The following is a 16,432-nucleotide window of genomic DNA, read 5'->3' on the forward strand; positions in this document are numbered from 1 at the left end:
GCCTTTGGAACGGCTTTGATTCAGACGCCGTACTTTTCATGTGCCGATCCTAATTCATAAATTATTATAATGTATTTGGCAGCAGTTTACCTCAATTATTGGAACTGTATTAGGAACGGCCTCGGAACGGCCAAAAAGTACGGCGTCTGAATCAAGAGGCGTACTTTTGTCAATTTGGGTCGGTCCAAATTCGAATTGAGTTCGGCTCATGAAAAGTACGGCGTCTGAACCGGGCCTTAGTGAGCCAAAACCATAATTTTTACCCCTATGCGCTCCGACAAGCGCCTCCGTCTCCTTAATTCAAAAGTCCCCCGGAATGCTATCTAGGCGACGCTACTACAATCCAGAGGCTTGTTTTACTTTTTTTCTTTTTAATGAATTAACCCTTAGACTTATAAGATGTTTGATAAAAAATACTTATCCTCCCGAGTGATAAAGAGTGATAAAGATTAAAGTACGCGCAAAAGATTTCTATCTAAAGCTGATGCTTTCTGTGATATCGAAATAGTGGCCTCGATAAGATAAGGAAGGGAGATTGCGCTGTCTTTGATGTCGACCTGCACGTACAAGTATATCTTTTTTTAGTATAAACTTAAACAGTGGATAGCGTTTTTGGCGCGCGCTCATTGGCTACTCAAACATGGGATGTTCTTTGCTATTTACCTCCGAGCAATTCGCGTGCGAAAACTGTAATCGTTGACAAGAAATGAGTTAAAAGTAATCCTTCTTGGGTTGTATTATCTAACTTTTTTGGTATATACTAAAACAACTATTCACCTCAGTACCTAGTGGCTAGTGGCGACTATTTACTTGCCGCTTCTTGGCTCGGTAAATAACCACCACTACCCACCTTCACTTCGGTGAATAGTTGTTAAGTATACTTTCTTATACTCCTTTCTTATACTTTCTTGAAATTTAGTTGTTACAGTACAGTGGGCAAAGCGGCACATCAACGCATTGAAGTGTCCGTTGGATTCGGATGTGAATATCATCACGTGATGGTACATGAAATAGGTCACGTGATCGGGTTCTGGCACGAGCAGAGCAGGCCAGACAGAGACCAACACGTGAGGATAATTTGGAAAAACATAAACAAAGGTCAGTAAATAATCTTATTAAATATTTTGCGCAAAAGTATAAAAAGATGTTAACTTGACATTTTATTTCAACTTGAAGGTTTGTCTTTTAGTGAAGGTAAAAGATCCAGTTAAAATCTCACCTAAAAATGGAGTTTGGAGTTCGAATCAAGAGATCTGGGTTCGAGCCTAACGTCTAGGATCTTTGTGTTATGTTTTTGGGTCAAGTCAAGTCAAGTCAACTTTATTTAGACAAGGTGGCCCAGTCAGCACTTGCCTGGTATCATCAGGGGCCCTGCGTAAATTATGACTACATTATAAGAAATTTAATAATGTACAAGGATTAAAACGGGTATTAAAAAGACGCTTAAAAAATACAAATGAATTATAATCATTTTAAAAATTAAGAAGAGAATGGGAACCAAGCTACATAAATAAAATCGTAAAAATGGAAAAAGCTACTGTCTTAAGTGAAGTCTACGAAGGTTCTTAAGGGTGAAGGTCGATTTACTTCTTTTTATTTCATCAGGTTGGGAGCACGCCTTTCTCAAAAAAACATGGCAAGACATTGATTCATTGGACACTCCGTATGATTACTCCAGCATCATGCATTACAAACTAAACGCCTTCTCCAGATCATCAAGAAGGAAAACAATTGTACCCCTGAGGAAGGTTCGAGCCCGCCCTTATAGGAGGATCTCCAAGCTTGACGTTCTTCAGGTCAAAAGGATGTACAATTGTGATGGTATGGTCTTTGAATATTTCTTTTTAATTCTTTATCGGTTGGTTTCCAGGATAAGAGCAGAAGTTGCACAGACCTAACGGGTGTTTGCGTTGAACGCCGGGTCGAGAAATCCGGGCTCGGGTTCGGGTTCTGGCCGGGGTATTTTGTTCTTGGGGAAAATACTTTAATCTCACACTGCCTCTCTCTACCCAAAAGTATAAAAGAGTAACGACGAATTGTTAGGACAACATGACAGAATGCTGAGCAGTAACCTGCGATGGACTAGCATCCCGTCCAGGGGAGAAACAACAGTTCTTCGTGCTCTTTAAATCTTCCTCTTCATCTCGCGGACATTTCGACTTTTCAGTGCTCCGAGTGGAGGGGGTGGGGGGGGGGGGAGGGGAGGTCTACTAACAAGATGATCGATGTAGAATTTCTGCTTGATTTTGATGTTTAAATGACATCTCTTTGTATTCTTCCCTAGGTAAAAATGAACAATCCACAAATAGTTCACATATCGAAGCTAAAAGACGAATAAGACGCGATGTTAGAAAATCTGAGACCGGGCGTTTGGTAACCATCAGAGGATCGAGTTCCCGCTCAAATGAAGGTAAATGAAAATTATGCTACTTGTGATTGGTGCAAAGTGAATAAAGCTACAAGAATTCAGTAATTTGATATATTTATCTTCGTAAACTGATGTATTTATTTGTATTTGACGTATTTGTTTCCACATACTGCTATTTTCGTACGACTGTGTCTCTCAAGAAAAAATTTCTTTCTCTTGATTCTTGATCCGAATATTGATCTAAATCCCGCGTTTGATTTTGACTGAGCTCGTGGGTTTTGGATAAACAATCTGAAATTTTGCGCTGGCGACTCAACGCTGTTGGTAAAACTGTTTATTGGACAATAATAATCTTAAAATATTCGCTCAATTTAACAAAAGTGTGTCGGGTATCGCCTCTCGCCAAGTCTCACATGGTGACTCGCTACCCTTCGAAAGAACAATAGAACAAACAACAGGAACAATGCCTCTAGCCCTATAAACAATAGCAACTGCTTCACTATAGGACCAGTAGAATTACAAGCTTACAAGAGCTGCTATATATATTCGCTAACAACGGTCAGTGAATTGCGCCCCGACAGAATAGTTTTATGTAAAATTTACATGAAAAAGAAAAGCATCGCTAGGGTATGCAAGGGCAGCAAGGATGGGGTGTGGGGAGGGAAGTGACGAAACTATACTCTGTCCTTTCATGACCAAAGTTAACTTTGGGTTCTTGTTACAATTACACAGTGGAAGACCCAAAGACGAATAAAGATCCTAACTGCAAGGATACGAGTAAGGCGTGTCCCTTCTGGGCCGAGAAAGGTTTTTGTGAGACGCGGCGCGACTTCATGCTGACGGACTGCAAGCTTAGCTGTAACGCGTGTAACACAGGTAAGGGTTGCGTGACGCTCGTTTTGTTGTAGCTATTGAAATTCAACGTCACGCAACAATTGTAATGCAAAGATTTCCTTTTTATCGACAGAGGTTGAGTCTAAAGAGGAATCTGAGGAAGAATGTGTGGACACCAAGGAAGGCTGCCCGTTATGGGCTAAAAGCGGATACTGTGAAAGTCGGCCAGATTTCATGCACGTCAAATGCAAGAAAAGCTGCCATATTTGCAGTAAGTGACCAGCTATGAATTCGCTCCCTGGTAAAACGATAAGCCACTTAAAAAGGCTAGGTTACGGAGTTTTCGCAGATTTTTGGTCTAAACTGTTCTGAAATTAGTCAACCTGTAGTCAACTTAACCCACGAAAAAACATCTTTGAACATCAAAAGGAAGATATAACCTTAATTTGCGGATAGAAATAAGCCTACAGCTATAAATATCGATTTTTTTTTAAGACGCGCGGAAACAACTTGAAAAGTTTAGCCTTAATTCCGCCTGGGTTCATCTCGCTTCTCGCAAACGTTTCTGTCTTTGTAAAAAGAGAATTATTTTGTATTAAAAATTCAAGCCTGGAACAAAAACAATCCTGAGCTAAAAGGAATAAATTGTGATGGACAGGCAAACCACCGAGGGGCAGTGGCGAGGGGAGGGAAGGATCTTAATTACATTATGCAACAGAACAGACTTAAACCTTAAACTTAAGCCAACATAATTCTTATTTGGTACCTTGCAGTTACTTACTTGTTTTTCTAAACGAACAAGTTTTATCTTTTGTTAGCTGAAGAAAGATGCATGGATCGAGATCCGCGCTGCCGTGCATGGGCGAGATGGAAATACTGCACGCATGAAAAATACAAGAACATAATGATGCAAGCGTGTAGGAGGAGCTGCGCGTTTTGCGTTGCTGGTAAGGAAAGATGATTCAACTTGCAAAGATTTATACAACTATAAATTTGTTGAGTGGAAGTTATTTAGTCGTCAAAAATATATCAAATATTTCTCGTTGCTTCTCGTAAAATATCCACACTTATTATCTGTTAATCTACCATTTCACAAACATTTCTTTTACATCAGTTCTGGTGGTACATGAAGACAGTATCTATTAGTTGTTGAATTTCTTTATTCTCGTCATAAATCTCAGAGGCGGCGGAGCGGTTTTGAACGTGGGGGCTAAGACTGTCCAAAAATACTCGGCAGGTTTTCATATATTGCGCAACTTTTTTACTTTCTGACCGAAGATTTCCGAAGATTCTTCGAACGTTTGCGATCATTTTTCAAACTTTTCCGAAGATAAAAGTTTCCCGAAGACTATTAAGACCTATTAAGTAAGTTTCGAAGATGTTTGAACTCACTCTGGAAAACGGAATATCTTCACAAACCAATTTTACGCTGCACTCGCGATATTTTCGGCACCAAAACGTGGGGGGCTGAGCCTCCCCCAAATTTTCGTTGGGGGGGGGGGGGGGGGACTACAGCCCCCCTGCCCCCATACTCTGCGGCCTATGAATCTGCTTGACAATGTATCAAAATTGTTAAGAGAAATTCACTGCTGATCAATAAATTTTTATTTCAGAGACCCACGATTGCAAAGACCGTGTGAAGTCTCGCTGCCCGAGGCTCAAGGAAGAAGGATACTGCGAGACTACGAACCCTGACCAACGGCTCTCTATGAGAAATATGTGTGCTTTAACCTGTAACTTCTGCCGTAAGTGACACTATCTTTCATTTGTGTACGTAACTTCTCGACCGCAAAGAACCGAAAATCTGGAGATCGAGGTTAAAAAAAAATATCCGGAGATTTCAGTAAAAACCGGGAGATCGATCAACTGACAGACAAAAATCTGAACTTAAACCAAGTGCAAATTGTATCCTTACAGCTTGTGACTGTTTATGGTGAGATTTTTGTGTCTTATCGTGAGACCGTGAGATTAAACAAAAAATCGTGAGGCTCACGGCAAAATCGTGTCTCTTTCAAAAAGCGGAATGAGGGATTCTAAGATTCTTGTCCTCCACCCCCACTCTCCCCCTCCCCTCTCCGCCCTGCAATTTTCCTCTCCACCCGGTCTGAGGTTTGAGGTATGTAGCCGACGTTGCTGGCAGGAGGAGCTTCTTTCAAGAGCGGAGAAGCCGCGCGAGGAGAATGGGGTGTAGTGAAGTTTAGATACAAAGCAACGAAGTCCCGTCAGCTACTCAGACTAGAAGGTCTGTCATTCATGCAAGTTTATTTCCTTTCTCTCACTTTAGGAAAAATTGAAACCGAGGTAGTTACTAAACCTACAAGAAGGCCTCCATGTGTGGATACGTTCAAAGCGTGTTTTGGGTGGTCCCGGCTTGGTTACTGTTCTGCCAACAATAGAGAGCGTTTCATGAGCGAGTACTGCAAGAAAAGTTGTAACCTGTGTGTCACCACGGATCTAGAGTACCTAAGTACGTCATGTAGGGTTAAATAATGTGTAGTCGAGCTTTTACCTAACCTTTTTTTGCTCCAGGGTCGGTCATTATTGAGTATTTTACGTCATTAACTATTCCGGCCACTTTGGGAATTCGAAAAAGTGGTCCTGACTAGAGCTGGTCAGCGTTCGCGAGGAAAAGGGCGCTTTTAACCCACAATTCTGGAATTAGAATGGTTGGTACAAAATGCTAGGAATAATTCGGATTGCCAGCATTAAAAAAAAACGCCCATGTAGTCGAGATGATATGCCCGCTCCTGGCATGAGTAAACATTGCGTAACAAATATGGCGGCTGACAAAAAGGCTGCTATTGCATCCATTATCGCCACAATTTTTCTACTTAATATAGAGGAGGAAGAAAGTATGGAGGCTGTAATGGATTTGCCGAATGTTCTGGCAATGCTATTCACAAAGGATAGGAGACACATCCCTCGAATCACGGGCTATGCTTTCTGTCATCTTGGATTTTCATTCGCAACATTCTGTTCATTCTGCCCCTGGAAGCAAAATGGATGGAATGGCGTTCTGTCCATTCCGAAATAGGAATGCGGAATACAAAAACGCACGCATTTCACATTCTGGCCATTTTCATTCCAGAATTGTGAATAAAAAACGCGACCCAAACTTAAGTTAGCGACCACACCCGAATTATAGAGGCTGGTCCCTTACCAGAGCTTTTAGCGTAATGCTTTTGACCTCAGTCTTACTGTAACACTCTTTCTCCAGCCGTAGAAATTCATTTTGAACTTTAAATTCAAAGATCTGTATCAACCAGCATTACAGAGTGTTTTGGAGGAGTCAAACAATAACAGATATTTACATAAAAATTATTTTTCCCCAAAGCAAAATCATTTCATTGTTTCACTCCTCCAATATGGCCGCCATGAACGCACTCTTTTGGCCAATGTTATAATATGACCACATTTTCAACATTTTATTCTCAACGTTAAGAGATAGGTGACTTACGGGATCTTGTTTTATATATGTTCTGTTTTAGCCGAGAAATGCTTAGACAATGACATCTTGTGCGAAGATCTAAAAGCTCGAGGATACTGCGAACGCGAGGACAAGAAAAAATATATGGCATACAACTGCAAGATGACTTGTAACCTGTGCCGAAGAAGAATCGGTGAGTCATATGATCTGAAAAATTAACCTTAATAGAGAGGGGCGTTGTTTGTTGAATGCCTTTTGACCGTGTAAAAAAATATCCATAGGATTTCTTGATTTAGAAGTGCTGATTTTGTGTTTTAAAGAAAACTGAAGAACCCGAAAAACCCATTTAACGCAAGCAAGAACAAGCCAAAGCTCAAGTCACGTGCAAAGTCGAAACGACCATAAAAAGCGCAAAGGGTGATTTGTTTTCTAAGTTCTCGCCTTCATTCATTCTTTCCGTTGCATTTGAAAGGGTGAAACACGGGAAAGGGGCACGGGGCGGGAGAAAATATACTAAGTTAAGGAGCTATTGTGATACATAATTTTTGAGAAGAATTTGTGACAATGTCAATTTCGTGTCCAATTTTGTTTAGTCGACTTAACTGGAAGAAGGTTGCCAGGCAACAGTGCCCATTAAAAATGACGTAAAACTCTGTACATTTATCGGCTTGCTCCTTATGTCCTTAGATCGTCGATTTTTTTTATTTTATGAGGTGTTTGTTTCCGTCTTTCATTTTTTGACACACATTTGGAAACAATAATAGTTGCACTGTGTGGTAGAAACTCGATTCTAATACTTGTTTTTTCTTGTTTATTGCATCAGCAATGCCCACAATGTGCACAGACAAGCACAGGTTCTGTAAGTACTGGGCGGCACGTGGTGACTGCCACATTAAAGCGCTGTACATGATCAAGAACTGCAGACGGACATGCAACCTCTGCGACTCACATGGATTATACGAGAAAAGTAAGATATTTGACTGATATTCATGGGGGTCAGGAAGAAAACGCTTTCCTATAAGGCTACTAACGGTTAAAGTTAAGGAATTAAGCGATTTTTGAAACGCTTTTATTAGCAGGCAACTTGCAATTAGCGACGGTGTGAAAGAATTAAGCCTGGTTTCCACTAGCGACGCAAGCACAAGAGCAATCACACAAAAAGGCAAATTTTGGCTTGTGCGTTTGCTTGCGTCAAAGCCGTTTTCACGGTGAAATAAGACCTGTTATCCTTGCGCTTGTGCTTGCGTCGCAAGTGAAAACCAGGCTTTAGCGAGCGCGAAAGGAACAGTTGTCGGCGCTAAGCAATACATAAAACGGCCGAAAATTCTTGCGACGAACCAAATATATACTCTAGATCGGAGAAGAGCAATAAGTAGAAATTCTTGCCTTCATGCCTTGAGCGCGCCTAGAGAGGTGGCTGGGGACTTTTCCAAGGTCTGCCCATCGATTGAAAAGCATTTTGTAGCAAAGGTAAAAGTAAAGTCTGCGTTCGAACCTAGTGGTCCATCAGTCTGGAGCTTATCTCGGCATGTTTTCGAATCCTAATGCGACTAGGAAGATTTCTACCTTCCCTGGATGGGATGCTAGTCCATCGCAAGGTTAGCAGGGTGGACAGAGGCACTGTGAAAGTAAACTATCTCGCCCAAAGACACATAACGCAGTGATCCCGGCCAGGGGCCCGTTTCTCGAAAGCCCTGGAAACTTTTCGGGCCCGTAAAGCGATTTTAAGGTATCCGTATCTTAAAAACGACAAGTGTATTGGCCTGAAACTTTACATGTAGGGAACCTCTGTTCATATTTAAAATACGTGAATAAAACAGCTCTGTATAATAATGCAAGGTTTGAGATTTTGCCATGACTTTCCGGGTGCGAAAACTTTACGGGACCTTCGAGAAACGGGCCCCAGGGCTCGGACCCGGACCGCTAGATCCGGAGTCCAGCGCACTAACCTTAAGGCCACCACACCTTTCTCAAATTGTAGAAAGGACCATCAAAACTCTGAACGCCTTTGATTACAGCATCTTGCTCGTTCTTTTCAGGTGCACCGCGGGCAAAGAGGCCATGTGTTGATAAACATGAGAAGTGTCCCAAATGGAGCGATGATGGCTACTGTGACATCTATTCTAACTACATGTACAAGAAATGTCCGCTCAGTTGTGAAGCCTGCTATCCAGGTACTTCAGTAGTCGAGTTGCTTTACAGTTTACGCAAGAGATTGGCCGCGGGCAAACGTTTCAGGCAGCTTTTCTTTTGTATTTCGGGAAATTCCGTTTCTGTTGAAATGTTAGTATGACCAAGGATAGATAAATAGTTGCTGAGTGTAAACATATTTCCATGTCCTCAGATAAACGAGTATTTTTACTTTTTAAATGCTCCGCATCCGAACCAAAATGCTTTGAGAAATTGCGCCGACAAGTCCGCATTTTCTTGTTTTCAAACACGTAGAACTTTTTTAGCAAAGCTCCAAAAAGCTTAGTAATTGTCAGGATATCGCTAATGTATTGCACTTTGAACGGTGAAATTAGAACCTTACTTTGAAGTACTTTTCTTGTTTTTTGCAAATCTCTGTCGTTTGACCGCGGTCGACGCAAGAGCGATTTTCGATTGTCATGTACATTGATGACCGACTGGTACGAAGCTTGCGTTATGCGAAGCTTGCGTCTCTAACAGTTTCTTTAGGAACCAATTATTCCATTCATTGAAGCCAAAAAAAAATTCTTCTCGTTTTTTTCGTTACTAACGTGTGCAATTTGTTTCTTCTTCAGAGGAAGAGAATAAACAAGTTGCGCCTTGCAGGAATAAGTTGGATGACGCTAACTGTGAGCATTGGGCGGGGCTTGGCATGTGTCAAAACAGAGCTTATTTAATGATTGACAAGTGTCAACACGCATGCAATTCATGCCCAAAAGGTTAGTCGGTCAGGCAGGGCCTGCATATTGAAAACCACTGAACTCCTAAGGACCGTACATACAAAAAGTAAGAGAAAAATGATTGAATTAACATTGAATAGTGGAAATGGGTAAAAACAGTGTGCAAGCACTTCTTAGCAAACTTAAAACGACGATGAATCTTGCCGGCGGCCTGGTCAAATGGTCAAACGGTCAACCAACATTTTTAGCACACTGTTGGGCATGTTAGAGGATTTTCGAACGTTTAGGCTTAATACTCATATAAACGAAGTTTTACTGAACAGTGTCTCGCCTCCCACGAACAACACTCCTATTGTACGACTAAACTTTTGACATCAGTATGCCTTACACGTATTTTCATTCAATTGTGTTCCAGAACCCGTCAAAACTCGACCAGCGGAGCCCAAGGGTAAGTGAATTTTACTCACTATTCAGTTCTTAATCCAAGATCTTAATTCCGATTGTCTCTGGGACCAATACAGCCTAGTCCCTAGGCGTTTTCGGCTTAATGGGAGTCTGGGCTCTTGCGCGGTCACTGAAACAAGAGAGAACGCCTAGGGACTAGGCTGGAGCCCTATATATTTTTTCTTTGTAGCCTAAATCTAGCTCGTTGCTCTGGCCATAGGCGTACGAGGCGGGGGGGGGCGAGGGGGGCTGCAGGCCCCCCAGTGCCAAAATTTCTCGGGCAAAATGCTTAGAATTCGGGCAACAAGCCTAGAGAAAAATAGAAAATAAGCCGAAAAGTCTAGACAACATTACGTTCAAAACGAATTACATCAACAGCGAAAGTATTGGAAATATGCCAAACTTTGTTGTTCAAAAGTCCAAATTTCTCATTCATCTGCTTTCGTTTCCTCCCCCAAATTGCTATAATCATGTTTGATTTTTCTCGCAAATTCTGCGTAACCCCTCAGTTTGATTCAGTGGCAATCAGCTTTTCCAAAGCTTGAGCGTTTGCGCACGATGGATTTAGTGGAAGACCGTGAAACAAAGCTGTTATAAATGTGATGAAGCTAATGCTTTTGACTCAAATGTTTAGTTCTCAGGGCTAGGGCTAACTTAAAACTTTCAACGAAATGTTTTAAAACCAATGGTTTTACACGCTTTTGTATTTCTTTCAAATTGGGTGAAAACAATGTAAATTGACTCCCCAAAATTAATTTAAGTTTTCCTAAACTAGAGTGAATAAATAAAATAAATCCGAAAAAGGATTCATTGCATTGACACCTTCGGACAACGCAACGAAATTAATTAAAGAAGTAAAGCAAGCAGGCGAAGTTTATACACAGCTGTTTCAATGCACGTTTTATTTTTCATTTCATGATATGGCTTTTTATTCAGCTTTCAACCTGTGCCAATTTTTGTTTTCGGGCAAAAAGGTCTCCGTCCCCCCAGGACCGAAGGTGCCCGTACGCGAATGCTTTTTTATATTTTCGTGCCACTGAAGCCTAATTTTTCCATGTTTGTTTCCTTGTGCCCCACGATATTTTGGCCTTTTGTAAGCACTGGAGCCCCGATCGCTAGCCACTAACCTTTTGGGATCCTGCACTATTGCTTCCAAAAAAGGCCGCACGGTATGATTTCATCTTGCTTATCTTTCTTCCCATTTACTATAGGTATTAAGTGCGACCAAGCTTGTAAAAAGTGGCTCGAACGAGGACAGTGTTCAACTAAATGGAGAAGACGTTGTATCAGGACCTGTTTGGCCCTAGGGTGTGATGATGAACCTGTCAGACCTGCGGGTAAGAACATAAACTTACAGTGTTACCACGGTAAAACTAGCGGAAATGTGTAGCAAACCACGACTGTCTGTCTGACTGATTGACTGACTGACTGACTGACTGACTGTCTGACTGACTGACTGACTGACTGACTGACTGACTGACTGACTGACTGACTGACTGACTGACTGATTAATTAATTTTTGACAGGATGCAAAACTGAAATTATGAAACCGTGATCGGGGCCTAAGGCATGAGGTGAAAATTAAAAGTGCTTCAATACAGATCAGCATCTATGCATTCTATTGACCGTGCTTTCATTTTCCACATAGGAACATGTTCTGAGCCTCTGGGTGTGGGATGGAACTTCACTTTGCCAGACAGCGCCTTTACTGCATCTTCCAGTTTCTACTCAGGTCAGTACAGAAAATCAGATGACGTTTCTTCATGCCCGATATTTGGCACAATCTGCGACTCTTCTTTTTTTTCTTTCTTTCTCTTCTCTTCTCTTCTCTTCTTTTTTCTTTCTCTTCTCTTCTCTTCTCTTCTCTTTTCTTTTCTTCTCCTCTCCTCTTCTCTCCTCTCCTCTCTTCTCTTCTGTTCTCTTCTCTTTTCTTCTCTTCTCTTCTCTTCTCTTCTCTTCTCTTCTCTTCTCTTCAAACATGTGACATGTGATCTGTATAATAAACGATATACAGACTGGAACACAATTGTTATCATCACAAATTTTCTTGGGCCGTATTTGGGACCTATTTATTGGTGTAAATAAGTATCTTTTTCGCAGTTTTTTTGGTCAGATATCTCATGGACAGCCTAAGCAATGTTCACAAGTGTCCGTGGGAAACTGTACCCCCGACTGCATCAGTCAGTAGCTGCTTATCCAATGGGTGTTGATTCCTTTTAAAAAAGGGCTTTGTCACGGTTTTAAACAGATTTTTGAGCAGCCAAAATTTATAATTGCGCCGTAGGAAACCTAACAATAGTGGCCCATAAAATTGGGCCAAGTTGTTTCAACGCGTCTTCAAAAAATCATTTTTTTTAGTCGAGGTTTGACTTTCAAAGATAATGTTCTTTATGGGTTAAGTTGCCTACCACTAAATTCAGAACAGTTTAGACCAAACATCTTCGAATTCCCGTGACGTGACTCCTTTTAGGTTTCTGGAGCATACTTCGTCTTATCCAGTATTAATTCCTCCAAACATTTTCATCAATTTTGTTTCAGGTCCATGGGACTTCGGTGCATACAATGGTCGACTTTACAAACAGGACGATCGCATTAAAAAGAGAATCGGCGGATGGTGCGCAAGAGATAAAAGCAATGGTCAGTGGCTACAAGTGGATCTTGGAAAGATTAAATTCGTCACCGCTGTTGCTACCCAAGGTAAGGTAAAAGGTTAAAGGGACACTGTCACCAGTTTCACTTCAAAAACTCAAAAACCTAAAGACATACGGAAGCTACGAATAGTGGTCCAATTTTATTAAAAATCACCATGCAAGTGTACTGAAGCGATAAACAAGTGGTATTATTGCAATGCCATCAGGAACTTAAGATCTCAACTTGAAAAAATCAGGCTGATTTTTTCAAGTTTTGTCCCTGTGGAATGGAAAAACACCTAAAAACTATTATGGCTTCCATGTTCCTTCAACAACAATTTACTTTATATCTCCATCTTGATTTACTAGGTGCATTTCATGTACGAGAATACCTATTCGCCGATATTAGCACTTTTTACCGAAAAGCATCAAAATCCGCCCATACATCCGCAGCTTATCCCAGTTTCCGTAGCATTAAGCGACTAGGAGTATTGTTACTCCCTCTGGATGGGATGCTAGTCCATCGCAGGCTTACCCCCAAGCAGTAAATTCGCCGGTTCCCATTTATACACCTGGGTGGAGAGAGAAACTGTGAGAGTAAAGTGTCTTGCCCAAGAACACAACGCAGCGCCCCGGCCAGACCTCGAACCCGGGCCGTTCGACTCGGAGCCGAGCGCGCTAACCATTAGACCATAACGCCTCGCGCTACCCAAGGTACAAACTTAAAATTTTACTGCGCCATGATATAATCATACTGATAAAACGAAGTTATAGTGCTAAATTAATTATGACGTGTTACTTTCTCTGGTAGGTCGCGATAAATATTATGAGCATGTCAAGTCGTATGAGCTGGCGTTTAGTAAAGACGGTGAAAGATGGAATCGATACAAAGAAAACGGACGAATTAGGGTAGGGATTTGATATTAATTCGTTGATTTTACTTTGATTTGGAATGGTACGTGGGACAGTGACTTGCCGTGCTTGTTACTGACAAACAAGCACAAGACATACATAGAACATTTGCCGAATTATCCGATTGCCTTGCTTAAAAAAGGTTCTCTTTAGTTTTTATGCATTCATTCAGCTAAGACGAACCGTAATTTCTACATCGGTGTAACTTAGATGTCATTATCAGATGGTAAACTTGTACGGGCCATGCGATCCACGGATCGGAGCCGCAGCTTATCTGGGTTTCTGTGGCGAGAAGGAACTAGGTGTATTGCAGTCCCCCCCCCCCCCCCCGGATGGGCTACTAGTCTATCGTAGGTTGCTCCCCAGTATTTTGCCTGTTGGTCTAACATTTGACCGTACATATTTATACTCCTGCATGGAAAGAGCCACTCAACGTCGTTCCAAGGAGCTGTCGGTCGTTCCTCTCATGGATGGCCATTCAACCCGGCTTTATACACGAGGGCTAGCAAGCTCGGTGATTGTTTGTCATTTATTGCTAATCTAAATCACTCTTTTGTTTCCTTTTTTCTCAATCAGGTATTACCGGGAAATTGCGATAACTTTACACCAGTGGTAAACAGGTTAATCCGGCCAATCCAGGCCAGGTTTGTCCGGTTTTATCCCAGAACCTCTAACAACGTGTGTATGAGAGTAGAAGTGTACGGCTGTAGCAGGCACAAAGGTAAGGTCGGTGCAAAATGGACACCGGAAAATGTAATTTCTGACGTTTGAATGAATGAATTAGACAGAAATTACTATTCTGACGGCACGATTGAGAGGTTCGCGGGTTGTTATGGGATGTCTAGGTATAGTATAGGTTTTTGGCGGGAGATTTAGGTCATTCTACGTCGTCAGTCCTCGTCTTCGCTTGCTTTTCTTTTTTCTTTAAAGTGTTGTTTGTTCAGCTTTTGTAACAAGTCTATTGAAAAATGCTCTAGATTATTTAGTGCCCTTTCCTCGGGGTCTCGTGCTGCTGCTTTAGATGAGAAATACGTTTCCACTTATTTTTGGCCACTTCTAAAGGGTGGTTTTTAGTGGTTTTTCGTATCTGGCGTAGCACACGCCTTAATACTCTTAGAACGAACTGTTGTTTTTTGCTAGATTCAAGATTGTAATCAGGATGCATTTTGCATCAGATGACTGTATTTGAATACATTTTGCATCAGATGACTGTATTAGGATACATTTTGTATCAGATGACTGACTGACGCATCCTCAATAAACTATTCACATTGAATGTCTCGTGTTAGTGTAATCAGAATTGTTTGTTATCAGGAAGAAATGACATATATCTTAGGCTAAGTTTACACGGGATCTGACTGGAACTGTTCTGGAACCGGTCCAGAACGAATCTAATACTGTACCTGCAAAACAACAGGTCCAGTTTTAGATCCATTCCGGACCGGTTCCAGAACGGTCCTGTGTAAACAGAAGACATATCCGATCCGATTTTCGGACCGGATCCGTTTGGAACATGTTTTTCAATAACCGTTTTCTTTTATTGTCAGGTTATGAAAAGAAGAAGGCACCTCCCCCAGTTTTTGGATTATTCTGAAGAGCTACAAGAGACGCTAAATTGGAACGCGTATACTGTATAAAGTAAGCAATGTACACACGCTATGAAAACGCTTCGGCAGCTGACGGACGATTTCGCGGGCGGGAGCAAATGGCAAGAGAAATGACGGGAAAATGCGCAGCACCTCGCATCTGACACGCAGTCGCTTTGTGTACGCGAAAGGAACCTTAGTGTTGTCTTGTAAATATTCGTCCCAGTCGATCGTGACACCTAGGGTTTTCTCGTAAGTTTGTGTCAAATACAGCCTGAATGGCTTGAAAGTGCATCACATGGTACAGTTTACCCCAGCTGTATCGCGTAAACAGTGTTTTTCACATCACACAAAAGATAAAGGACAGACAAAAAGTTACTCTGAATGAAGCGAAACAAAATCTCGGGTGTCGCGGCTCACTGTGGAGAGTAGTAAAGGTCCCTTGTTGCAGGGCCGTAACTGGCAAGAGGCAAGACGAGGCACTTGCTTCGTCTAGATTTTAACCCAAAATTAAAAACAGAATACGTTTAGTTGGGAAAATAACCTCCAGTTGAACAAGATTGATTATTTTCTCAATAAATAACTTACGAAAAATGCTGAAAAACGCGTTTCAGAGCTTCTAGACTTCAAAATTTTCTGGGGGTATGCCCCAGGCCTCCCTCAGCAATATCTTGCCTCGACTACGCTAAAAGACTGGCTACGGCTCTGCTTGTTGCCTTTTTAAATAACGTTTAGTGTGGCAGTGACACATAAAACAGTAATCGGGTATAGGGAGAGCAATGTAAGACCAGTTCACCGGGTGTGGACACGCCATAATATAAATACTAACTAGTTGTTTATTTTAAATTATTATTATTTAAACTTGCTAGAAAATAATGTAAGCTTCACTTGAATTTTTTCGGAGCTTAGCTTTGATTTTACCTTGTTTATACATAAAAAATGTTAGTTTCTTTTTCATATACGGAAACGCTATATGCGTAAAAAGAGCAGTGACTTTATCGATAAGACCGCCAGCTTTAAAAAATAGTTTGAAGGAAATTACAGTGCAACCAATCCCGTAGTACATTCAACTTTATGTGGGCAAGGAGTTGTTTTAATGTGACATCCAGATAACTTATCATTAATAAGTTAAAGGGTCTTAAAGGCATCCTACATGTTTACGCAACGTGAGTTGTTCGCTTGTTTTTATTAATTTCAAATTTCAATGTAAAGTCAGTTGACAATTGAAACATATCTGGTAATGGTCAATCAAAATTCAAAATACAGTACAGTACTGCTTAAATGATATACGCAAAACCGAACGGACTTCACATAAGTTGTTATATATTGCGAATTGTTTCATTCATACTCATTCTTATTCC

General features: G+C 41.2%; 1 protein-coding gene across 5 annotated transcripts in view; it reads left to right on the top strand.

The window, feature by feature from the left end:
* Nucleotides 1-16,141, top strand: part of LOC144649315 (uncharacterized) — a 33,387-nt gene extending 17,246 nt beyond the window's left edge. For all 5 annotated transcript variants that reach the window (XM_078508790.1, XM_078508789.1, XM_078508791.1 and 2 more), the window contains 19 exons: nt 920-1,098; nt 1,606-1,821; nt 2,285-2,410; nt 3,101-3,244; nt 3,336-3,473; nt 4,021-4,149; nt 4,816-4,947; nt 5,487-5,669; nt 6,691-6,822; nt 7,453-7,596; nt 8,669-8,803; nt 9,395-9,538; nt 9,915-9,947; nt 11,155-11,280; nt 11,592-11,675; nt 12,482-12,640; nt 13,385-13,482; nt 14,062-14,206; nt 15,033-16,141. In XM_078508790.1, the coding sequence (XP_078364916.1) occupies nt 920-1,098; nt 1,606-1,821; nt 2,285-2,410; nt 3,101-3,244; nt 3,336-3,473; nt 4,021-4,149; nt 4,816-4,947; nt 5,487-5,669; nt 6,691-6,822; nt 7,453-7,596; nt 8,669-8,803; nt 9,395-9,538; nt 9,915-9,947; nt 11,155-11,280; nt 11,592-11,675; nt 12,482-12,640; nt 13,385-13,482; nt 14,062-14,206; nt 15,033-15,079 (2,494 nt within the window). In that variant the 3' untranslated portion in view covers nt 15,080-16,141. The remainder of the gene's footprint in view (nt 1-919; nt 1,099-1,605; nt 1,822-2,284; nt 2,411-3,100; nt 3,245-3,335; nt 3,474-4,020; nt 4,150-4,815; nt 4,948-5,486; nt 5,670-6,690; nt 6,823-7,452; nt 7,597-8,668; nt 8,804-9,394; nt 9,539-9,914; nt 9,948-11,154; nt 11,281-11,591; nt 11,676-12,481; nt 12,641-13,384; nt 13,483-14,061; nt 14,207-15,032) is intronic.
* The last annotated feature ends 291 nt before the right edge of the window (nt 16,142-16,432 follow it).

The sequence above is a fragment of the Oculina patagonica genome, chromosome 4 (genome assembly GCF_052425735.1).
Source record: "Oculina patagonica isolate OP01 chromosome 4, crgOcupat, whole genome shotgun sequence".
Lineage (NCBI taxonomy): Eukaryota > Metazoa > Cnidaria > Anthozoa > Scleractinia > Oculinidae > Oculina > Oculina patagonica.